The sequence below is a fragment of the Babylonia areolata genome, chromosome 25 (assembly GCF_041734735.1).
Source record: "Babylonia areolata isolate BAREFJ2019XMU chromosome 25, ASM4173473v1, whole genome shotgun sequence".
In the NCBI taxonomy this organism is placed as follows: domain Eukaryota; kingdom Metazoa; phylum Mollusca; class Gastropoda; order Neogastropoda; family Buccinidae; genus Babylonia; species Babylonia areolata.
In genome coordinates this window covers 12,078,374-12,104,491 of record NC_134900.1, presented here as the reverse complement: position 1 = coordinate 12,104,491, position 26,118 = coordinate 12,078,374, and the positions used below count along the sequence as shown (strand labels likewise).

Genomic DNA, 26,118 nt, shown 5'->3' with positions numbered 1-26,118 from the left:
CGGGGGGGCACTCCAATACCAGGATTAAACAATGGTCGCGCAGATTGATATTCCAACAGTGAAATAAAAACAACATTCAGCTGTTGTACCCTTCATGTGACATGTCTGTGATATATAACACTTTTAAAAACTTTTTTCTTTACATTTGAAACAATATTTATCTGACTGACCCATTGACTGAAGCACAGCCAACTCTCTTCTCTGTCTTAGTTTAGTTAAACTTAAGTTAAACTATCAACTTTTCATTGAAAAGCAAAAGTCATGTGCTGTGCTAATATGTGCTCAGTTCATCACCCGGCCTGTCAGTGTCAACAGTGCTGGGCTGTATGTAGAATTACAGACCCTTCAGGAAGGCCCTGATTGAGCTAGGTGTCTGTTGATTTTAGGAAATGGGTGATCCTTACACTTTCATCCATTTCATGTATCGAGTGGTGGTCACACACACACACAGAGGCAATACAAGTGATTTCCTGAATGACTCAGGAACTTCAATGCACAGCACTGTCACACTGGAGACACAATAACCCGTGCACGCAAACTTGCACACTTCCTTTACAGTAACTAAATGCAAAATGAAGGGTAGCAGCACATGGCATTTAGAGTTCATGCAGATTCATTCATACTGAAATAACCACACAAGAAGGTTGTGTCGTAATCACATATTGCTTATGTGGTGTGTGTAAAACTAATAGATGCTCATGTATTTATAATATTTCAGTGCCTGCAGATGGCACACGCCTTGTTTACTGCAAACCAGTATGTTTAATGTTGATCCAAAGTCAGCTTTTTAAGAAGTTTGATAAATTAGTTTCATATATTAATTATGGGCGTTTTGCACATGCTGCATATTTCTAACATTGGGTCAAGCCATTAGATAATGAATTACACCCTTTTAGTATAACCAAAAGAAATAATTTGAATGGATGCAAGTAAATCTATTGTTTGGTGTCATATACTGTACCATGTCAAACTGATGCAAACTAGGCCTATTGGTTTGCTCTGCTTGGCCAAATTTCGCGCGGCTAACAGTGAAAAGACGGGCCCACCCGCTCTCAGCCAATCAAAAAAATCTATTGTTCCATTTTGCAGTCAGGAACTTCTTACATTTGACCCTTTCATTGGCTTTTAAAAGGGGAAGGAAGAAACTACTAATAGTACTATGCAGATATACAATACACAAACTTTATTGTCTATACTTTGGTACAGAGATTTTCTTTTTGGCAGCAGCACATGTCCAACATAAGAAAAACAAACAAACAAACAAACAAAGATAACATTATTTACCACATACAGTATTACTGTTATACAGATGGGAAAATTCCTTTTTGTGTTTCTCTTAGTCTTTGCAAACAATAGACTTCGGTGGATATGGATCAGATTTACAAGTTACTGTATCTAAACAGAATCACTATCAGTGAAAAATGTTGTTGTCCATGAGTTTGTGTGTGTGTGTGTGTGTGGGTGGGAGGGTATGAAAATGATAATTGTTGTATAAACATCTTCAGTTATTTAACTGACTAAAGACACATCATCGTAAAAATATACAATGTTATTCATTAATCAGTGGTGATATATCTGCTTCGTAAATTGTATATTTTAAGTTTAAAATTTTATATCAGATATTCTTGTAGTGCTTACAGAAATGTTCTTCATTCAGTCATTGTTATATGTTTCAGCATGTCTTCAAAGATGAGACGAAGTTCAGTCTGGCTTTGGCCTGGGCTGGTGAAAATGACGACGGGGTAAGCATGTGATAATGACTTTAATTTTGATTTTGAAATCAAAAAGTCTTGGTATGTTTCACAGGCGAAGAGAGTGTGTATGTAGGCATGTGAGTGTACTTTTTTGTGCACATTCTTTGGTACTGCTTTTTTTTTGTAGATTAGTCTTTGGTACCACTACTCTTGTCGAACTTCTACTGTTGTAGACGAGTCTTTGGTGGTACTTTTACTGTTGTTGGTGAATCTTTGGTACTTCTTCTGTTGTAGGTGAATGTTTGGTACTGAATAAATGTTGTAGATCAGTTTTTGGTACTGTACAACTGTTGTAGATGAGTGTTTGGTACTGTATAACTGTTGTAGATGGAGTGTTTGGTACTGTATAAGATGAGTGTTTGGTACTGTATAACTGTTGTAGATGAGTGTTTGGTACTGTATAACTGTTGTAGATGGAGTGTTTGGTACTGTATAAGATGAGTGTTTGGTACTGTATAAATGTTGTAGATGAGTGTTTGGTACTGTATAACTGTTGTAGATGGAGTGTTTGGTACTGTATAAGATGAGTGTTTGGTACTGTATAACTGTTGTAGATGAGTGTTTGGTACTGTATAACTGTTGTAGATGAGTGTTTGGTACTGTATAACTGTTGTAGATGAGCGCTTGGTACAGTATAACTGTTGTAGATGAGTCTTTGGTATTGTATAACTGTTGTAGATGGAGTGTTTGGTACTGCATAACTGTTGTAGACGAGTCTTTGGTACTGTATAACTGTTGTAGATGAGTCTTTGGTACAGTATAACTGTTGTAGATGAGTCTTTGGTATGGTATAACTGTTGTAGATGAGAACAGTAGATGAGTCTTTGGTACTGTATAACTGTTGTAGATGAGTGTTTGGTACTTTTACTGTTGAAGATGAGACACTGGTATTTTTTACTGTTGTGGATGCGTCTTTGGTACTTCTACTGTTGTAGATGAGGTTTTGATACTGTTAGTGTTACTGCTGTAGACGAGACTTTAGTACTTTTTTTCTGGTGTAAATGAGACCTTGGTAGTTTTGCTGTTGTAGATGAGTCTTTGGTACTTCATAACTGTTGTAGGTAAGTGTTCACTGTTTGGTACTTCTACTGTTGAGAGTTTGATACTGTTACAGTTGTAGGCGCGATTTGAATACTTTTTCTGGTGTAGATGAGACATTGCCCTTGGTAGTTACTAGTTTCCTTGTTGTAGTTGAAATTTTGGGTAGTTTTAGTGTTTAACTTGAAGATGAGATGTTGTTACTTTTAATGTTGTACTTGTAGGTCCTGGTAGTACTGACCTCCCGTGTGGAGTCCATCTATACGGCAGAGTCCACTCTATGGAGGAGGTGAGTGAACTTACAAAAATTCACCTTTTGACAACCTTTGGTTTGATTGTTATAACACGTGTGTGTTCAGTGAATAATTTTGTGGGATTTTTTTTTTCCTTTACTGTGTTCACAGTAAAATCTGAAAAGGGTGCCAGTAATGTTTATCAGTATCATTGAAACCAGGCCTTGAGGGTTTCTGTATGCTTTCTTTTTCATGTCATCTTTTGCTTCTTTTTATTTATTTTTTATTTTATTATTATTTTTTTTTAGCAGAAAGGCTTGAACACTTCATGCCATTTTATTTGCTTATTTATTTCATTGATTTATGAAGATATTTATTTGACAGTGGAACACACTATGTTGAGGAGCATGTGATTTGAAGTCCTAAGAGGTTTTGATATGTTTTTCTTAAAAGAAATTCAGATAGGTAATGGCGCTCTCCGTTTTGTTTTGTTTTACCAGATGTCCTGTCTGTCTCTCCTTTGTATGTTTACACACACACACACACACACACACACACACACACATGCACGCACGCACATATATGGGGTGTATTTGACTGCATGTGTGTGCATGGATATGTGTGTACGCATACACTGAGGTGAAAGAAAGTGTTTGTTTTGCTACGTTGTTGAATTTGTGGTCAACAGCATCGACTTTGGTCGCCACTGGAAGAACATCAGCGAGAGCGTCCAGTACCAGGGATTCCGCAGAGGGGACGGCCTCCAGAGAAACCCCCACAATCCCAAATGGGTGAGGTCCTTGCTCCTTGTTGATGTGAAGCTCTTGCTTTTGAAAACTATTCCAAACACATGCTGTCAAAGTGCTGAAATTCGTGGGGGTTTTTTGTGGGTTTTTTTTTAGAAAAAGAGATGTATATCGACATTTTCACACATATTGTATTTCACTTTCGTCACAACAGATTTTTCTGCGTACTGTCAATTTCCTTGAAGACTGTAAATTCCACCCCCACATGCCTCCTTTTTTGACTCACTTGTGTAAACAAAGTGAGTCTATGTTTTAACCCGGTGTTCGGTTGTCTGTGTGTGTGTCTTTGTGTCCGTGGTAAACTTTACATTGGCATTTTCTCTGCAAATACTTTGTCAGTTGACACCAAATTAGGCATAAAAATAGGGAAAATTCAGTTCTTTCCAGTCATCTTGTTTAAAACAATATTGCACCTCTGGGATGGGCACAAAAAAATAAAAAATGAAGCCTCAAAAATGAAGCCTAATTATATGCAATTATTACTGCATTTACTGTTATATTTATATTTTTTGTATTCTCTAAACTTGGCACTTTGATCTGATATTCTGACCCAACAACAAGTGCAGTCATTATTATCATTTTTTGTTCAAACAGGAACTTCTTTTGCTAAGCATGGAAGTTTTATTTACTTTGCAAACATTTTGGTGCTGATAGTAAAAAAAGGGAAATTACTCTGTAGTTAATGCTAGGGGACTTAATTTGCTTTAAACTGATCTTTCTCATCTTAAACATTACATTTTGAAATTATACTCAATACATAAAAAGCTTGGATTTTTTTTTTTTTAATTTTTTTTTTAAAGTGTATCACAAGTGAGTCTTCAAGGCCTTGCCTCTCTTGTTTTTGTTGTTGTTGCTTTGTTACATTTTGGACATGCGTTACTTTCAGTTTATTTTCGTGCTGTCAGTTCTGTTGTCTTTTTTTTCCCCACTGTTGTGCTTTGTTGCGCGTTGGTATTTTGACACCCCCAACCATCCCTGCCTCTCTACCTTGTCTACAGTTTCACCATTATTAATGTAGTTATGAATTTTGTTTTTCATTTCTTGTGAATTAGACTAGAGTTAGGCACGCGTGTGAACCACTGGCGTGTGAGCGCTTTGATTTGTCTCTTCCTAACATTCAGTGCGATATCAGTATATGAAGACTCATTGTTAATGTACATATCATAATGATATTGTTGTTATTGTTGTTGTTATTGTTGTTATTGGTGTACTGTGTGGGACAGCTGTACATAATATAATAATGATGCTATTATTGTTGTTGTTGCTATTGATGTACTGTGTGGGACAGCTCTAAATGATACTGTAATGATATTATTATTATTGTTGTTGTTATTGATGTACTCTTGTTGGACAGCTGTACCTGGTGAGCTATCAGAACATGATGTACACGTCAGAGGACGGGGGAGAGACGTGGACGAAGGTGGGCCTGGTGGACGTGGTGAAGGGGGACCTCATCTTCCATGAGAGCAAGAAGTACAAGGACCACATCATGTTTGTCACCTCCCACGACAACAAGGTCGGCACAGTGCGCTGCATGTCAGCGGGTCGCAGCCACACACATGTGTACACTCCGTGCACACGTACACGCATGCGTATGCTTGCAAGCACACCAACACACGCACTCACACACACGCAAACACACACCATCACATGCACGCAAGCATGTGCGCGCGCGCAGACATACACACACACACACACACACACACACACACACACACACACAATGTATACTCATGTATGCAAAGCAGCAAGCATGTTAAGGCATGCAGTCACACACACACATGCACGCACGCACGCACATGGGTAGAAACTGACGCATATATGTATACACACACTCACACCATATATATATATTGTATGCATACTTGTATGCATGTGCATGCTCATACCCACACACATTTGTATACATGCTGGGAAGTGGCAGTGGGTTGTGAAGTCTTTAATATCTTCAATGGATGGGTTGATTCCTTGGATCAGCAGATGTTACTGTGGTATCATTATTAGTATTTTCTTGGTGGTTTTCATGTCTGTTGTAGTGTCAGTTGTATCATTATTAGTGGGTTGTGTTTGGTGGTGGGTTTTTTGGGGGGTTTTTTTTTTGTTTTTTGTTTTTTTTTGGGTTTTTTTGTGAGATCAGTTGGTTGTTTTCATATGTTTTAGTATTATTTGTATCATTATTAATGATATCTTGGTGATCGGTCAGAGATTTTCATGTCTGTTTTTGTGTCAGTTTGATCATTATTAGTGTTTCCTTGGTGATCAGTCAGTGGTTTTGGTGTCTGTGTTACTATAGTTTATTTTTCATATTGTCACAGTTGGTGATGACCAGAAACAATTTCCGAGACATGGACGTTGTGAAAGACGATGGTGTTGTGACAGCTAAATGGTAAGAGTCTTCGGTTGGTTTGGTTGTCTTACATGTCTTGTGTCTGGCAGTAGCCTTGGTGAATTGTGTATAGATCTGTTGCACTGAAGGGGATCATGACTTAGATTATTTTCCTTTTTAATTTACAAGTACATTATCATGATTTGACTTCCTGTATCTTTTGACATCCATCATCATAAATATATTGGAAGCCTTAGGAGTCCAATTTCATTTTTAGCTTAACAAGAATTTCCAGTTTCCATCAACAGAGATGTGACACATCTGTTCCAGTTCAGTAGAAAATAAAATTGCTTTCAGTATGCCTCTCTGTGCCGTGGACAAACAAGCACGGAAAAGTCATTCAAGTAATACAACATCAAGGAGAAAAACAGAAGAAAAATTTTTTTTCTTGTTCAGTATTGGAACACTAGGCCCACATACAGTGATAAAAGGTTCATTCTCCATTCAAGAAATGGGATAACTAATTACCATTCAGTGGTGAAATTTATTTCTGCAGAGATACCATGTATCAGCAGCTGATTTTAAGCAGTATGTTCCTACGTATGCACACACACTGACAAAAGAGTAAGGCAGGGAAAAAGATGGCTTATGTGATAAAGAAGTTTTCAGGTACATTTTGAACAAAGTGAAAGAGTTTCTGTCCTCATCTCTGATTATCTGTGTCAAGGCATCTGTGTGACTCAACGTTTATTTGCTTGCTTTCAGGGGTTCTGAGGATTCCAATACTGCTACACAGATGTTCATAACGTATGGCGCTTCCTCCAATAACTACAAGCTGTTCCCATTCTTTGGTATGCAAGTGCTTGGTATTATGACAGTGTTGTGTTATTTTGGGTTATGATGTGTTGTCTTGTGTATTAATGAGAGATATTTCTGGTGTACAATTTTAAAATAAACAGTCTTCTGTGTATTGGAGACACTGTCGGGTGTTAGGGATGATACCTGATACCTCTTGGTGATGGTAACAGATGGTAATGTCCTTAGCGAGATGCATAACAGTTGTCTTTTGTCAATTCTGCTGACAATGAGGTCTGCCGGTGGTGGGTTTACAGATGATGACATCCAAACCTACAAACTGCAGCGCCGTCCAGCAGAAGGTGGAAGCTGGAAAACCATCCGGGACTATGTGGTTGATTTTGGCCTTCAGGGCGACTTCCTGTACGCCTCTGTCTACACCTCCAGCAAGCCAGCCCCGGTGAGTGTTGCTGGTGTTTGTTTCACTATGTTTGAAGCAGAGGAGAGGTTTGTCATGTGTCAGGGTGTGAGGGTGTGTATGTTGGGTTTTGTTTCACTATGTTTGAAGCAGAGGAGAAATTTGTCATGTGTCAGGGTGTGTATGTTGGGTTTAAAAAAAAAAAAAAAAAAAAAATTTAGGGATGCTTTGCAGGCATTTGGATTCAAAAGGGTTAAGGTATCAGAGTCTGGGTTGTCAAGCATTATTTTAAAAATATTTTTTAATGTCACTTCACAGTTTCTTGAAGGGTTCTATTTTATGAAGTTTTTGATAGGAAAAGTTTGCATGAGATTGGTGGCATTGATTTCTTTTGTGATGCAGTATAGTGAATTTGTGTATGTGTGTGTGTGCATGCATGCTGCAGAATAGTGAACGCCTGCTGATTGTGTCCAATGATGGTGGAGATATGTGGAACGAGGCTCAGCTGCCCACCATCACCAGGGACAGGGTAGGGTACCGCCTTTTGTCTGTCTGTCTGTCTGCTTTTCTTTGGGAACAGAACATCCCAGAATGGTGTGAGCATGCATGTGCAAGTAAGGCTGAGTGTTTGTGTTGATGTTTCTTTGTGTGCAAAGAGCCTGAAACATTCTTGCTACAGAAGGAATGAATGTTGAAAACGCTTCAGAGATCGAGGCAAAGGAGTATGAAGAAGTCCGATTCACAAGTGTCTGTTGGTGGGTATTCCCACTTCAATGTAGAGGATGTGAGTGTGTCTTCTTCACATGATTTGTGATATGCTTTTCTGAGAGAGAAGTTAGAAAATTTCTTTCAGTCCTTTTGATCTTGGAAAGCATTAAGTTTATTAGAAGAGTGTATCTGCTACATGTATATTTATATATTTATAACTCTGTGTCCATGAGTCTGTATGTGCACAGAACTATGAACGGGTAAATGTTGGGTGCTTGTTTTTATTTCCAATGATGTGTGATTGTTTCAGTTTTTCTCTGTGCTGGACATGTCAGAGCATCTGATCTTCATGCATGTGGACAACCCTGGAGGTAGGAGCATTCAATGTGCATGTTTATACAGATGAACAATAGAAGATTTCGCTCTGTTTGGGGAACGTAGGCAGGCTCGTGAAGTTTGGCCACATAGCCATTGGACATCACTATAATGTGTGCAGTCCTGCATCAGAGTGAAGTGATTGTGTTAAAAATTGTCAGTTTGTGAAGACACACACACACACACACACACACACACACACACACACACACACACACATCTATCACGCAGAGGTATCATCTGCACACACACATTACAAGCATCATCTTGGAATTTTTGTGACAAGAACAATAGCTGAGTGCTCAGAGTTTTTGCTTTCAGTCTGAGGGTCTTGGGGTTTGTTCCTGGTGTCAGCACCTTGTGGGTTTTTCTTATATCTTCGGTTATATTAAAGACAGACCCACTTGTGCCTGAGCCCTCTTCCTGTGATTACATATGCAGGAGAGATGAAATATGTTTGTTGAAGATCATGTTATTCATTAACATTTCATGAAACTCCCATTTCATGGGTCATGGAAACAGGAACATATCATACCGTGCATACGCTCTCCCAAGAACAGAGTATGACTGCCTGAGTAGCGGAGTGAAAACAGCAATACACATAACAGCCCAGTGGTAGGGTAGATAGGTGTGAAGGAGGGAGTAGCTGGCCAGAAAAGTTTCAGTTTCTCAATGAGGCGTCACTGCGTAAATCCATGTACACCGCACCACATCTGTTTGGCAGATGCCTGACCAGCAGCATAACCCAACGTACTTAGTCAGGCCTTGAGGGCATGCATGTATATTTCGGAGTGGATTTCTTCTTCAGAATTTTGCCAGAGGACAGCACTCTTGTTGCCTTGGGTTCTCCTTCAGTGGGCTAAGCGTGTGCTGCACACGGGACCTCAGTTTATTGTCTCATCAGTATGACTAGACTCTCAGTCTGATTTTCCAGTCAAACTTGGGAGAAAGGACTAGAGCGGGATTCAAACCCAGACCCCCACGGACTCTGTATTGGCAGATGAGCGTCTTAGCCGTTCTGCCACCTTTGTGATGGTCAGCCAGTCTTGATGAAGGTTTGTGATGGTCAGTTAAAGAAGGTTTGTGATGGTCAGCCTTGATATGATGATGTGTGCAGACACGGGGCACGGGACCCTGTACACATCGTGGAGCAAGGGGATTTTCTACTCCAAGAGCATGGAGCGCCATCTGTACCCCAACTACAACAGCATCACTGACTTCTACAAGGTGAGCACTGACCACAAGATGGATGAATAGTTCACCAGCATACAGCCGAACACAGTCATAACAGATAACTTGTTGAGTCTCTGTCTGTTTGTCTGTGTCTTTTACTGTTGTCTGTTTGTCTGTGTCTTTTACTGTTAGTATGACTGGTGCTGCTACCCAGTGCCTCACCACTGTTCTGTTGACTGTTTTTTGGGGGGATTTTTTTTGTCAGTACACCTTCCATACCTCATCCACCATTATATGAGTGTGTGTGTGTGTGTGTGCTGAAAGTAATGAATGGGTATATATCTTTTTCACCATTGTAGCGAATTACCAGTAAACCAATGAGAAGATGAAGAAAAATGTTAGTCCACATGCTTTTCTGTCTCTTTCTCTCTGTGTTTGAGTGTTCTTTGCTCGCACTTCTAAAAGTTTTGGTGAAGAGCCAAACGCTTGGTTGAATGCAGAGTCATCGTCGGCAGCATCAAATTTTGCGAGCTGCAGATCAAAATTAGATTTGTACTGTTGGCAAGGCGATCATTCATTTTGTTGTATTTCCAGGTGGAATCGATGCCGGGGACCTACATTGCCAGTCAGCTGAGCGAGGACAACAGCATTCACAGCCGCATCACGTTTGATCTGGGCGGTGAATGGCAGCCGCTGGCCAAACCTGCCGACATTGACTGCAAGGAAGGAGAGGTAATGCCCTGTGAAATGTCTCTGCTTTGGGTGCAGATTAGTGTTGAACTCTGCATTAAACTACAAACCAAATTATACAAACTCCCCCAGCTCGATTATTTTGCAAATTTAACCGTCTCTCTTTCTTCATTGTTTGAATGGATATTATTTGGTCTGGGGACGAAATGACAGGGAATTTGTTCAGATTAAAAGTGTTGAGCGATGCGATCTATAAAAAGACAGAAAAAATATCTGTGCTCCTGAACCTGTGCACTTTGTCATCTCCATGGTACTTTCTGAATGTGCTGTCAGTGTATATATTGCTGAATGTGTAATCTGTGTATACATTATTTGCTGAATGTGTAAGCATTACTTGCTGAATGTGTAATCACTGTGTAAGTTACTTGTTGAATGTGTAGTTTGTGCGTTTCAGGGAAATTTATTAGTTTAGGTCATTCAAAAGCTGCTTTTTTTTTTTTTTTTTTCTTTTCTCCAGGAGTGTTCACTGCAGATCCATAACTCCTATAGTATTCACCGTGGAGTCAAAGCTCACCCCCCATACAGCACCAAGGACGCCATTGGTCTCATCATTGCCAATGGTATGGCTTGTCTCTGTGACATCAGTTTTAGCTTTTGATGTTCTTTGATCTTGGTCTTCCAACAACGTAAGTGAGTGACAGTTTAAAAAGAGTACACATCATAAGGTTTACATGGTATGTATTTTTTATTTTGTAGAAGATATTTATCAACAACTCATGCAAAACTTTTTATTTGTATGTGTGTGTGTGTGTTTGTAAAATTATGCTTCTTTGCTTCTTTAAGGCAGTGATTAACCGTCTTGAAAGAATCAGCTGACTAAAATTGCTGTAGCAGTGAAGAATTTAAAGGTTAACATGTTTGTTAAAGATGTGAGAATAGTGAAGAATCTGTGATATGCTTTCATCTTTTTGTGATTGTTCTTGTGGTTCTCTAATTTTGGGATTCTCCATGCACATGGAACACACCATGAAGCAGAACTTACGAGCATGTGTTGACTGAAAATATAGAACTCACACTGACACTGATCTTCTGTTGGTTACTGTATGTCCTGTGTTCTTTACCACCGTATGTATGTTTTACATCAGAATGTTGTTCTTTAGTGTCAGATGTTTTCAGTTCTTTCATACACAATATTTCATTCTGTTATTCATTAAATGCTAGATGACTTGGCATGTTTGGAATGTCTGTAGACTGTTGGGAGGGGGAAAATGCTCCTGCATGTAATGTATCTAAAGTATTAGTCCAAGAAAAGTAACTACTACTTATACTAACTAATTTATTATCATTAAGAATGACGTCCCTTGCAGGAGAGCTTGGTCTCTGTAACCTTGAACGCCAATGGTGGTTTCTAAGTAGAGTTAAGAAGTTTTCATCTGTCTTCGCTCATGTCTTCAATTGTGTGTGAATCCACAACATCCTCAAACATTTGCAGAACATCTTTTCCACTTTTCCATCTCGCAAACATTACACTGCATATTTTGTGGATCTGTTTCAGCTCATGTTGCCAAGAACCTGCAGACCACAGACCCTGATGTGTTTGTTTCCTCCGATGGTGGATATTCGTGGAGAAAGGTGAGAACTTTTGGCTTTTAGTATAGTGCAGTGTAGTTTATTGTGGTTCAGAAACATCATCCGCAGTGGGGTACATTGGCATCGTCTCCTAGTTGTGCCAGCCACGTGGATACTGATGGTGGGGTTGCTCTGTACTACCAGTTGTGTATCATGTTCTGTTGCATTTTGATTTATGTTTAAAAGTTCATCTGTTTGCATTTAGGTGTATAAGTGAGTGTATAAATGTCAACTGGAAAACTAACCACAGAGTCATCTGTTCCATCGAGTTATCTGTTTCTGTGACCTTTCTGTGTAGAAGCTTACCTTGATTCTTCTTCTGTTTGGAAGACACAACTCTGAAGGTGTGTGGAGGGCTGATGTCTTGCTGAAGTTGTTCATAACTAATGGGCATTAAATGGTTGTTACTGATGAGGGCGCTAGTCAGGGATGCAGTGGGGAGGTAACCTACTACGGGAGGTTATCGGCCGTAGCTACTTTCGTTTTTTCCGCATAGGCGGATAGTAGTTTGCACAGGACAGGAATGAGACCCTTGCCGGAGTCTGCACTAGTGGGTCACGGTAAGTATGTTACTTAAACGTAATTTTAGGAAGAAAATTTCTTTTCATTGTCAGTGATTTGTCCTTGGTACTGATGTTTCATGGTTACTGATTTGCCCATGTTACTGATGCTGGCTGTCACTGTTGTTGTCAGTGTTGTTTCATTGTCACTGATGTTTCCATGTTACTGATGTTACTTTGCTACTGATGCTGGCTGTGACTGTTGTTGTCAGTGTTGTTTCATTGTCATTGATGTTCACTGTCACTGATGTTACTGGTGCTGGCTGTCACTGTCACTGTCATTGTCAGTTACTGATGTTACTTTGCTACTGATGCTAGCTGTCACTGTCGTTGTCAGTGTTGTTTCATTATCACTCATGTTCCACATCACTGACATTTACTTTACTTTGCTACTGATGCTAACTGTCACTGTTATAGTCAGTGTTGTTTCATTGTTACTGATGTTCACTGTCACTGATGTTACTGGTGCTGGCTGTCACTGTCACTGTCATTGTCAGTGTTGTTTCATTGTTACTGATGTTCACTGTCACTGATGTTACTGGTGCTGGCTGTCACTGTCATTGTCAGTGTTGTTTCATTATCACTGATGTTCACTGTCACTGATGTTACTTTGCTACTGATGCTGGCTATCACTGTCATTGTCAGTGTTGTTTCATTGTTACTGATGTTCACTGTCACTGACATTACTTTGCTACTGATGCTGGCTGTCACTGTCATTGTCAGTGTTGTTTCATTGTTACTGATATTTCATTGATACTCTGACGTTTCATTGTTACTGACATCACTAAACCACCGACGTTCTGCTTTGCTGACGTTTCATTGTTACTGACGTCACTAAACCACCGACGTTCTGCTTTGCTGACGTTTCATTGTTACTGACGTCACTAAACCACCGACGTTCTGCTTTGCTGACGTTTCATTGTTACTGACGTCACTAAACCACCGACGTTCTGCTTTGCTGACGTTTCATTGTTACTGACGTCACTAAACCACCGACGTTCTGCTTTGCTGACGTTTCATTGTTACTGACGTCACTAAACCACCGACGTTCTGCTTTGCTGACGTTTCATTGTTACTGACGTCACTAAACCACCGACGTTCTGCTTTGCTGACGTTTCATTGTTACTGACGTCACTAAACCACCGACGTTCTGCTTTGCTGACGTTTCATTGTTACTGATGTCACTAAACCACCGATGTTCTGCTTTGCCTTCTCGTCAGGTGCTGGACGGGCCTCACTCCTACATCATCGCCGACTCTGGCGGCCTGATCGTGGCCATCTCCATGGAGGACCCCTTCCCCCAGGAGGTGAAGTTCTCCATGGACGAGGGGCGCTGCTGGCACGTGTACAAGTACACGGAGGAGAAGATCCACCACACGGGGCTGCTGACGGAGCCCGGCGGCAAGTCCATGACGGTGGCCCTCTGGGGCTACAGGGAGGAGGACAAGAAGTGGACCATCCACGTCATTGACTTTGCCGACGTCGTCTCTGACCACTGTGGGTGCTGCAAGACTAGCTATGTTGTGTTGTTGTGTTGTGTTGTGTTGTGTTTGGTTGTGGTTGGATTGTTGACCACTGTAGGTGCAAGATAGCTGTATTGTATTGTTTTGTAGCTCAAGTGGTAGAGCGCTCGCTTATCATGTGAGAGGTACGGGGATCGATACCCCGCATCTCCAGTTTCTTTTCACTGGGTACCTACGCGCGGTACCATGCCTCGTACGCCATCCTACGAAGGCAGGGATCATGATGCTGGGACTGATACTCGGCAAGAGACCTCTCCAAAAGCGTAAGACGAGACAGAGCGAAAACCTGACATGATGGCGTGGAGAGCCTTGGCCAAAGGAATGATTCAGCGCTTATAGCTTTTAGAGTCGTTTGATTGGCTAAGAGCGGACCGGGCAAAGAGGGGCGTCTTTTCACTGTTAGCCGCGCGAAATTTGGCCAAGCAGAGCAAACCGATAGGCCTAGTTTGCATCAGTTTGACATGGTAAGTATATGTATCACCAAACATGGAGTATAATACAAACTCCTCCTTTTTGTATTGTTGACCACTGTAGGTGCAAGATAGCTTGTTGTATTGTATTGTTGACCACTGTAGATGCAAGATAGCTGTATTGTATTGCATTGTATTGTGTTGTTGACCACTGTAGGTACAAGATAGCTCTATTGTATTGTAATGTATTGTATTGTATTGTGTTGTTGACCACTGTAGGTACAAGATAGCTCTATTGTATTGTATTGTATTTTGTTGTTGACCACTGTAGGTACAAGATAGCTCTATTGTATTGTATTGTGTTGTGTTGTTGACCACTGTAGGTACAAGATAGCTGTATTGTATTGTATTGTATTGTGTTGTTGACCACTAAAGGTGCAAGATAGTTGTATTGTTGACTACTGTAGGTGCAAGATAGCTGTATTGTATCATATTGTATTATCTTGTATTGTTGACCACTTTAGGTGAAAGATATCTGTGTTGTATTGTTTTGTATTGTTGACCACTGTAGATACAAGATGGTTGTATTGTATTGTATTTTTGACGACTGTAGGGGCAAGATAGCTGTATTGTATTGTATTATTGAGCACTGTTAGTACAAGATAGCTGTATTGTATCGTATTGTATTGCATTGTATTATATTGTATTGTTGACCACTGTAGGTGCAAGATAGCTGTATTGTATTGTAGACCACTGTAGGTGCAAGATAGCTGTATTGTATTGTTTTATATTGTTGACCACTGTAGGTGCAAGATAGCTGTATTGTATTGTAGACCACTGTAGGTGTAAGATAGCTGTATTGTATTGTTGACCACTGTAGGTGCAAGATAGCTGTATTGTATTGTTTTATATTGTTGACCACTGTAGGTGCAAGATAGCTGTATTGTATTGTAGACCACTGTAGGTGCAAGATAGCTGTATTGTATTGTATTACTCTTTTGTCACAACAGATTTCTCTGTGTGAAATTTGGGCTGCTCTCCCCAGGGAGAGCGCATCACTACATTGAGAGCACCACCCATTTTTGAAATATTTTTTTCCTGCATGCAATTCTATTTGTTTTTTGACGGGCGCAATAGCTGAGTGGTTAAGGTAGCATTAGGGGAAGAATTTTGACCAAAAATCATTAAAAAATGTGTTTTGTGTTTGTATAGCTGTTAGAGGCGTTTGATTGGCTAAGAGCGGGCCAGTCTAAGAGGGGCGTCTTTTCACTGTTAGCCGCGCGAAATTTGGCCAAACAGAGCAAACCATAGGCCTAGTTTGCATCAGTTTGACATGGTAAGTATATGTAAACACCAAACATGGAGTATAATACAAACTCCTCCTTTTTGTGTTTGTTGTGAATTTTGCAAGAATATTGTTTAATAAAGCAGGAACAGATGAAGTTATAAAGCTGTGCACTGAACATATTTGAAAATGTAATAAATGTATTATTGGGCACACTTTGCTATAGTCAACTGGAAACGGAAATGGTTTGTCCACTCTTACAGCCCTTCACTTTTCTCTTCTCATCAAGATTTCTTTACTTCTCTTGTGTTTGGCTGGCTAGCGATGACTGTGTGCATGTGTGTTACAGGCAGGGCTGATGACTATGAAGACTGGGTGCCCCATGAAAGCCTGAGGAAGGAAGACCCCAGCAGACACGGCTGCCTGCTGGGAACACGCATCACCTATCAGCGGCTGAAGCACGACTCCTGGTGAGCTGCAGTTGACTTCCACACATGTCTGCCAGCGAGCGGGATTGTTGTTGTAGTTTTGTCTTTCTGATTTTCAGAGGCATGCCTACGCATATGTTCAGTGAATAATTGTAGTTCCTTCGAAAATGTGTGCTCAGTGGGGTTTTTTCCTCCACCACTGATGTGTATTCTCAGGTATGACTGAGATATAGGAAAGATTTTCAGTGGTCCTGCTAGATTGTTCAAGGTTTTTTGTCTGTGTATATTATATCTGGGGTCAGTTTTGCATTATCGACTGATGTTTAACACACACTGCAGTGAATTCTGTGTATCAGTCTTGCTGTTAGATCTGCTTGTTAGAATATCATATATGAGTACGATTTATGATTATTTATTTATCTTTTATTTTATTTTCAATTTCAGGTGTCACAATGGCTATGAGTACACACCAAAAAGATCTGATAAAATCTGCCCCTGCGCCATTGAAGATTTTGAGTGGTGAGTAGCACACTTTGTACATTGGTGCTCTCTCTGTCTCTCCTCCTCTTCTCAGTCAGCACAGAACACTCTGCTCCGACTATGCGGATGATGATTGTGCCCTCTGGACTGCTGGTGTGGGGATTCCTGACAGACTGGGCCAAGGTGTGGTTGTGTGACTGTATGGATATGGGAATGGAGGGGAAAAAAAAGTTGAGAGGGTTATGCAGTTGAAACCACATTGGAAATGGGACAAAACACATGCACTCACGCACACTCTCCGTTCAAATTATTTTTTTGAAATGGAAAGATATACATGTATGAAAAGTTAATGCAGGTAGTGTCCCATAAAATGTATCACACAAGAGGTTTGCCTATCTGATGGATCATAATAGTGAATAAGAGGACTTAAAGGTTGAAACTTTAAAAGATAGTAGTATAAAAGATAGTAACAAAGGTAAATGTCTAGGTCTTTGATGTTAGTTTTTATTGGGTTGTCATAGTAACACAGAATACAGCTATGTCAGATATTTCTTGTAAGTGTTCTCTAGTTTCTCTGCAATTATCAACAAAAATATTAAAAAAAATTCCCACAAGTCTGGCCATATAATTATGTGACCTGGTTGAAACAAAATTTGACAAAAAACAAGAACGCCAGAGAATCGACAGACAGACAGAAAATACGAAAAAAAAACCCACCTTAGCCGAATGGAGAGCACAGGAACAGGAGTCATAATGGTTGCCGGAAAAAGAGGGCACTAGCCAGCGGGACAAAGGGGAGGTTACCTACTTCTGGGAGGTTATCGGCCGTAGTTTCGTTTTCTCCGCATAGGCGGATAGTAGTTTGCACAGGACAGGAATGTCACACCCCTGCCGGAGTCTGCACCAGTTGGGTCACGGTAAGTATGTTATTTAAACGTAATTTTAGATAGAAAATTTCCTTTTAGATAGAAAATTTCCTTTTCAAACAGCATGTGATTTTTTTCTTCTTTCTTTATGTGCTTTCAGTGATTTTGGCTACTACCGACCTGACAAGCAAGAGAAGTGCATCAAAGATCCCAATTACAGTGGTCCAGAAATCGATGTCTGCTTCCGAGGACATGAACAGAAAGTCATCAGTGAGGGGTGAGTTTTAAGGAGTGGATGCTCATCATTCCCCCTCCAGCTTTCAAGTCATCCTCAGCATTCCAGTAGGGAGTCCTATGAGATAGTTTATCAAAGATTATCAAATGGAAACTTAAAAGAGTATCTAGAGGTTTGCCTTGTCACACGTATTGTCCGTGTGTTCATTGGTTTTGATCAGTGTATCTGACACAAAGCTTAGTGTTGTTCATTTGTGGTCGGTTGGTTAATTTATCTTTTTGGTGTATTCATACAAGTTGGTCGTTTTGAATAAATCTGATGACAATACTTTATTCATGCGACACTTTCCTGGTTTCAGAGTGGACAGTAAAGATGTGTAATTGATTGCTCTGTACTGTGTGGGACAGTAACAAGCTGTCGCCAGTTGTTCTGCTCTGTGCTGACCTTTAGATAGTGCCTTCAGGATATGCCCCATCTCAGCCAGTTAGTGCCTCACACATTGTTTTGTTTTCCCCATCGTTGCAGGAGCAGCCACTCCACTGGATGTACTCCAGCCTTCTGCTCTGTCTCACCTTACTTTTATTTGTCAGAGCTTTGTTTCATTTTCCCTATATTTCTGTTGTCTTTTCGCCATTACCTATGCTTCATGGCTTCTTCTTGGTTGGCCCCTTCACTTTCCAAAAAAAGCAGCAACAACTAAATCAACAGGCAGAGTGAAAATGTTTAATTAACTTGCTGGCCATTTCTTTGGAATGGAATGGAAAAAAAACAACAACAAAAAAACAAAAACGCTCACACACAGAAAAAACAGCAACAAAAATGTCAGAAGTTCACACTCGAGCACATGAAACAGAGAAAAGAAATGAAAAAAAAACATATAATAAAATAGACAAAGACCAAACAAAAAATGACTTGCATCATCTAGGTTACATAAGCAAGCAAAAAGTATGGATGAAGCAGATATGTTCACATTGTTTAGATCAGTTAAAGTTATACAAGAGAGGAAAAAATCACTGGATCAGATTACCATTAACCAGTGCACTATCTTTTCTAATACTTGAAAGCCTGTGTCTTAGATGGTTTCATCACTGTTGAAGGAGATGATTATCACTGTTGTTATTCCTTTGTGCGGCAGAATTACATTCTATATATTCCATAGTTGTTGTGGTTTTTTTTATACTTTAATAAATCTGTATCATTACTTTTGATCAGTTATAATTTTCCAACAAAAACAGTAGAGCGGTGATTCTTTTTTCTTTTTCTTTCTAAGTTGCATTAAGTTTTAGAAATGATATGGACTGTTACTAATCGGACCAATATTGTACGGATCATTTTCTTACCTTCCAGGTATCGCAAGCTTCCGGGTGATGTTTGCAGTGAACAGGAAGGGTTTAAACCCAACAGCAAATACATCAATCTGACGCAGATCTGTGACGGGCGCATTGCAATTGAACCAAAGATGGTAAGATACTCCAGACTGTTGTCACTTCGACAGAACCATCGGGACACCTGTTTTGCTGTCCATTATTCATTTAATGCATCCTCCTGTCTCTTGCTGCCTCTTTCTAACATAAGTTTAAAAAAAAAAAAATTGTGTGGCATCCTTAACCTGAAATTTAATTACACATACTTAACCGTGACCCAACTAGTGCAGACTCCGGCAGGGGTCTGACATTCCTGTCCTGTGCAAACTACTGTCTGCCTATGCGGAGAAAACGAAAGTAACTACGGCCGATAACCTCCCGGAAGTAGGTAACCTCCCCTTTGTCCCACTGGCTAGCACCCTCTTTTTCTGGCGGCCATTATGACTCCTGCACACTGAAATTTTCTCACATGCACAAATGCACAAACACAGAGGCACACACACACACACACATACACAGCGTGTATTTACACGCATCAGAGCTGCAGATACAAACGTCATCATTGCCATTACCACCATCATCTCATCTTTACTACCACCACCACTGCTTTTGGCAGTATCTTCCTCACCATTATCATCATCATCATCATTTTAAAAAAAAAAAAAATTTTTAAATTAGCAGCATGATGGTCATGAATCCTTATCATCATCATCATCATCATCATTCTTTTTTTCTCCATTATTTATTTCAGCTGTTTTCTGCTCATGGCTGCATGGTGTATGGTTGAGTACGGTTTGTCATTTTTGGGCATAGCCTTTTATTTTTTTAAGCAGTATGGTTGTCATGAATCCTTATCATTATCATCCTCATCATCACATCATCATCATTATCATTCTTTTTTCTCCACTGTCAATTTCAGCTGCTTTCTGCTCATGGTTTGCACGTGTGTGTGTGTGTGTGGTTGAACGCAGTTTGTCAGTTTTTCGGTGAGGCTTTGTGCGAATGGGTGATGGCCAGTGCCAGTGCATCGAGTCTAGATTAATTTGAGAGGAATGCACTGATACAAATGCCATTCTTTATCATCAGTATTATTATTATTATTATCATTATCATCATCATTATCATTATTAATGTTATCAGTGTTATCATTATTATTATTATTACTATTATTGTTATTAATGTTCTAACTTTTGTGTTCAGGAAGAGGAGGGAGGAGGCCACAAAGTGTTGGTGATCGCCTTGTTCTTTCTGGCTGCCATCATTCTCTCTGCTGCCTTGGCCTACTTTGGCTACAAGATGGTCCTGCTACGACGACAGTGAGTGGTCACGGATCGATTGATTGATTGATATGGATGCTTATGCAGAGCTTGTCCTTGGTTAGAGACCAAGCTCTAAGCTTTTTACAGAGTCGTTTGCACACAAGGCTGCCAGCTGGAGTGGAGCCCACAGAGAGCTGCCTTTAGGCGCTCATCATTTGTTTCCAGTGTGTCATTCAGTTGGACTTGAGTCATGCGCAAGCAGGCACACAAACACAGACACACACACACACACACACACACACACACACACACACACACACACACACACACACACACACACTGAAGGGATTGCATCGCCGTCATGCACCATGTAGACAGTCACTGTGTCAAAAATGAAGTGAACAGTGCCAGTTATGTCTCTGGTTTTTGCTGTTGTTTGACCCATTCCTTTCCAAGTAAAACTAAGTGATCTTCTCATTCCAGGCGGAGTAACAATACAAGCAGTGAAGGCTGAAAGGGGATTGATTCAGAAAAAAAAACCCAGCTCAACTCAAAAATCATTTTGGCCTAGTGTTGTGTCTTTGGGAAAGGCACTTGACTATAATCATTTTGGCCTACTGTTGTGTCTTTGGGAAAGGCACTTGACTATAATCATTTTGGCCTACTGTTGTGTCTTTGGGAAAGGCACTTGACTATAATCATTTTGGCCTAGTGTTGTGTCTTTGGGAAAGGCACTTGACTATAGTCATTTTGGCCTACTGTTGTGTCTTTGGGAAAGGCACTTGACTATAGTCATTTTGGCCTACTGTTGTGTCTTTGGGAAAGGCACTTGTCTGTAATCATTTTGGCCTAGTGTTGTGTCTTTGGGAAAGGCACTTGACTATAGTCATTTTGACCTACTGTTGTGTCTTTGGGAAAGGCACTTGACTATAATCATTTTGACCTACTGTTGTGTCTTTGGGAAAGGCACTTGACTATAATCATTTTGGCCTACTGTTGTGTCTTTGGGAAAGGCACTTGACTATAATCATTTTGGCCTAGTGTTGTGTCTTTGGGAAAGGGAAGTTCCTGTTTGAACAAAAAATGATAATAATGACTGCTCTTGTTATTGTGTCAGAATATCAGATCAAAGTGCCAAGTTTAGAGAATACAAAAAATATAAATATAACAGTAAATGTAGTTTGCATATAATTTGGCTTCTTTTTTTTAAATTTTTTTGTGCCCATCCCAGAGGTGCAATATTGTTTTAAACAAGATGACTGGAAAGAACTGAATTTTTCCTATTTTTATGCCTAATTTGGTGTCAACTGACCAAGTATTTGCAGAGAAAATGTCAATGTTAAAGTTAACCACGGACACACACACACACAGACGCACGGACACACACACAGACACACATAGACAACCGAACACCGGGTTAAAACATAGACTCACTTTGTTTACACAAGTGAGTCAAAAAAGCACTAACTGTAAGCTGGTAGTTACACAGTGTAGGGATATTCACAAGTCTAGCATTGTTTTCATGATAAAACTAGGTACTATGTATGAGGGAGGAGTTGTGTGGTTGGTGTTGTTACAGCAAAGTGGTGTACCGCTACTCCATGTTGAACCAGACGGATGACAAGGACTTTGATGAGGAAATTGAACGGACGCTGACTGGTTCAACGCACGTGTTTGGGGAAATGTCGGATGAGGAGGTGGGACTTTTATTATCTCTCTGTCTCCCTTTCTTTCACTCTCTCTGTCTTGTCCAAGTTTCACTCTCTTGCTCATTCCATAGCTAAGTAGGAAAATGCCGAAAATACTTTCACATTTACACAGACATCATGTTATTGTGTGTGTGTGTGTGTGCGCGCTCGCTCACGTTTGCATATATTTTGTGCATGCGTATTATTTGTTGGTTTATACATGCAACAGTATTGTAAACAAGTATTATGAAACATATTATGCGTATGCGAGGTTCACAGGAGACAGACTAGGGCCCTGAAGTACTGCCGAATTTGTGGATGTGCCGTATCGCTTGGTATGATTACGAATATGGTGCGGTCAAGCAGACAGTTCATCAGAAGTGAAAGATCAGGAAATACTTCGCTGAAATGAACACAGGGAATAGGCTGCTGGAAAAAAGGATGCTTGATGCGTGAACAGAAAAATGGTGATTGGAGATGGGGAGGTAACTAGCCATAGGTACTTTGATTTTTGTCTTTTCTGTATGGGATGATATTTTGCACAGGACAGGAATTGGACCCTTGTTGATATCTAACCTAGTGAGTCATGACATTGTATGTAATTTTAGGGGAAATTTTTCTTATCTTTGAGAACAGTCCAGAATACGTCTTGCTTGTCGTGAGCATGTTTGTTCACTGTGTGTGATGTGCCGTCAACAGGAACTGCCAGCTGACCCTCGGCAGAATGGACACGTCCAGAAGGGTCAGCCCAAAGTGAGAGGTTACCATGATGATTCTGATGATGTAAGTATACATCAGGCATGGTTGTACAGAATAGTACAGTGCTGAGGGCTTGTCCTTGGCTTCAGTGTGAAGGCAGAACAGTGAATAAAATTCTGCATTCTGTCGCAGAGGTAGATCGATGTTTGGGTATGAATTGTTGACATGATTTTCTTACAAATGTGGGTATGATTGTTGACAGGATAGTAAGAAGTTGGGTACACTTGTCAACATTATCGTATCATGGAAGTTTGGGTGGGTCTACATTTTCTGTATTGTGGTGATAGCCTCTGCTCAGGGTTTGTGTTTGGTTGTGCTGTAAGCTGCATGACTGACAAACTGTGTAGAGTGTAGGAGTGGGGTGGGGAGGGGTATTTGTGTATGTGTGTGATATGGACCCTTTGAACTCTGTACGATATTTATAACAATAACTCACTGGAAGTTCAGTGAAGTATTCTGTTAGGTACAGTTACATTCATTTTATACGATATTTATAACAGTAACTCACTGGAAGTTCAGTGAAGTATTCTGTTAGGTACAGTTACATTCATTTTGCTGAGGAGTCATCATTGACAGAGAGTTCAGCTTCAGGTCAGCCTCATAACACTGGTATATTTTGATAAAAAAACAAACAAACAAAAAACATACTATCTGTAAGAACATTCGAAACGAGTAAAACTCATCATTCGCTCATTGAGTAGAGGTCTGTGTAATTGTGATGAATGCTTTCTGTCATGTGTGGGAATGGAATGGAAATGTTCATGAACCAGACAGCTTTGACCGGATAGGATACGTGTGGCAAGGAGTGGGGTCTGTAATGTCTCCATTGTCTTTTGTGTTTTCAGGACATGCTGGACTAATTGCTGAAGCCAGCCTGTGATCTACACCCCCCCCCCCCCCCCACCCCCCTTTACACCATTCCTTTTCCATCTCCGTGGGGTCTTGGCTGGGCAGAATGGTACACGTCACCATAGATCTGCTTGCATCATTGTCATCAACACCTGTGCATCTGAACATAGTCCATTGTTTGTTGTAGTTGTAGTAGAACTGAGTCTGGTACAGATCAGATCCTTCTCTAGCGCTGTGGAGGAGAAGAAATTGGTTTTCAAGCGATACAAAGAGGTGGTTGCCATTTGGGTGGAACCTTCAGTTGGATCAGTGTGATGTTTAACCATTCACTTTATGTGAATAGTTTATGATAATGACACCTTTAGTTGACATGATCATGAATATCAGTTTATAATATTGACCCCTTTAACATGGCCGTGTATGTCAGTTTATAATATTGACACCTCTGACATGACCATGAATGTCAGTTGACAGTATTGACACCTATGACATGACTATGTGTGTCAGTAAACCACAGATATCCATAACACAATATCGCTCCTGCTTTGCAAGTGGAGGGCAAGTACTACTTCTCAAGGTACTGTGTTGGGACACAATGCATGCCCATATGTCACTTTGACAGTTTGAACAGCCGTCATCTGTCCATAAGTTTGAAAACAAATTTCTTCTTCTTTATCTTTGTTGGATACATACTTAGGTAGACTTGTTTCCACTGAAGATATCCAGTGGGATTTTGGGTTTTTTTTTCCTTACCTGTCTAGCTAGTGGTAGATGTTTCGAATCAGAATGGAAATGTGGAGGGAAGTTCTGTGTCTTTGGATTACTGTTTCTGAAATATGCAAACGTTTGCTGATAATGTTTTGTGAAAGCTTCTGTACTTGTCAGTGTTTTCTTTGTTTTGTTTTTTTTGTTTGTTTGTTTTTTGGGGTTTTTTTTTTCTGTTTGGCATCTGGACGTTTTATATCAGGGTTAACATGATAGTGCTAGAACTTTCAGGATATGCTGGAATGTTTGCAGGAAAAAACGTGACTTGATGAAATTGTTTGTGATGGTGTGGGTCAGCACTTCATGTCAGTGCTTGTGGCCCTGGTGGTAAAGCTGACTGTGGAATGTGAAAGAAATACTGGGTACAAAAAAAAAGTGATTGCAGTTCATGTCAGTGAATTTGAGAAATGAAGATTAGAATAAAGTGGATTGGGGGGAGGGGGGGGGGGGGAAGTTGGGGTGGGTTTTTTTTGTTGTTGTTGTTTTTTTTTGGGGGGGGGGGGGGGGGGGTTGCTCCTCCAATGGTTAATGGAAATCCATGATCGGATGATTCAGCTTTTCATGTTATAGTAAGAGAAGGTAAAATTGTATCGCAGTTAGTAAGGGTAAATCTGTACCTTAGCAAAGTAAATGTAAATTGATATGTTAGCGAGAAAAGTTAAATCATCTATTCTCACATTGTTTTCAGTACTGGATGAGAGTCCACCAAAGCTGGTGTTTCAGTGACTTGAACTCTGGATCCATGTGTTTTTGTCGAGACAGGGGTGCAGGTGTGTCCAAAAATAGTACAGAGGTTCAACAGTACATCCAGAAATCTGGGTTTGAAAACTCTTGTTTCAGATCAGTGCCGGATAGGTGAAATTGTGATATCTTGTTTGCATATTTATTTTGTTACAATTAGCAATTCTAAAATAGCATGAAACAACAGTTCGTGTGTATGATGAAAATAAAGGAAGAAAAAATGAAGAAAGAAAGAACCGTGAAGGGGTGCTCTATCTCCACCATTGACATGTTCATTGTATGTCGACATGAACATGAAAGTATCAAGTTCTGTGTATTTGTTTACTGTTTTACTTGCCTCCATGTCAGTTCCTGTTTGAAGTATTTGGCAAGTGTTTCTAGTTTTCGTCATGTAGTATCCAAGCCAGAAAGCCATCACAGGAGTTGGTTGAGAATTTGACAGATAGAATAGTAAAACTTGCATTGATATTAAAGCAGTGGAATTTTGATGGGTTTTTTTTTTTTTTTAGAAGTGTATGGTGATTTAGCACACGTCTTTCCTGACAGTGAGCAAACGAATATCATTTGGACCAACCGTTGCACTTTATACATGCTCTTTCCCCCCCACAGTCATACGGATATTTTAACAAAAACAAAATTTTTTAAATGATGCCCTGAAATATGCAAGTGTGTAATGGTCTGCAATATATTTCTTATGCTCCATTTTCTTCCTGACACTTCTCCTTCTTTTTGTTTTTGTTTTTTACTTCTTTTAAACATTTTTTTTTTCAGAGAAGACCGACAGGTTTGATAATACAAACACATTCTTTATCCAGAGCACTCCTGATAACATGTACCAGAATTTCTTTTTGTTCATTTATGACATATTTTTGTATTTTGTATGTTCATGTACAATATCTTTAAATTTTGCTTCGGAAATAAAAATAACTAATAAAATTTACAAAAGAAAAAACAACCACCC

General features: G+C 40.0%; 1 protein-coding gene across 1 annotated transcript in view; it reads left to right on the top strand.

Annotated features, from left to right (window-relative positions):
• The window catches only part of LOC143299714 (sortilin-like), a 31,024-nt gene extending 6,164 nt beyond the window's left edge, over nt 1-24,860 (top strand). Inside the window, exons 2-23 of the mRNA XM_076613087.1 lie at nt 1,677-1,742; nt 3,017-3,081; nt 3,714-3,816; nt 5,186-5,347; nt 6,147-6,217; nt 6,923-7,008; nt 7,270-7,412; nt 7,816-7,899; nt 8,389-8,449; nt 9,571-9,680; nt 10,221-10,358; nt 10,834-10,936; nt 11,872-11,948; nt 13,726-14,002; nt 16,073-16,193; nt 16,596-16,670; nt 17,658-17,774; nt 19,080-19,194; nt 20,297-20,412; nt 21,935-22,052; nt 22,743-22,826; nt 23,648-24,860. Coding sequence (XP_076469202.1) covers nt 1,677-1,742; nt 3,017-3,081; nt 3,714-3,816; nt 5,186-5,347; nt 6,147-6,217; nt 6,923-7,008; nt 7,270-7,412; nt 7,816-7,899; nt 8,389-8,449; nt 9,571-9,680; nt 10,221-10,358; nt 10,834-10,936; nt 11,872-11,948; nt 13,726-14,002; nt 16,073-16,193; nt 16,596-16,670; nt 17,658-17,774; nt 19,080-19,194; nt 20,297-20,412; nt 21,935-22,052; nt 22,743-22,826; nt 23,648-23,662 — 2,307 coding nt within the window. The 3' untranslated portion in view covers nt 23,663-24,860. The remainder of the gene's footprint in view (nt 1-1,676; nt 1,743-3,016; nt 3,082-3,713; nt 3,817-5,185; nt 5,348-6,146; nt 6,218-6,922; nt 7,009-7,269; nt 7,413-7,815; nt 7,900-8,388; nt 8,450-9,570; nt 9,681-10,220; nt 10,359-10,833; nt 10,937-11,871; nt 11,949-13,725; nt 14,003-16,072; nt 16,194-16,595; nt 16,671-17,657; nt 17,775-19,079; nt 19,195-20,296; nt 20,413-21,934; nt 22,053-22,742; nt 22,827-23,647) is intronic.
• The last annotated feature ends 1,258 nt before the right edge of the window (nt 24,861-26,118 follow it).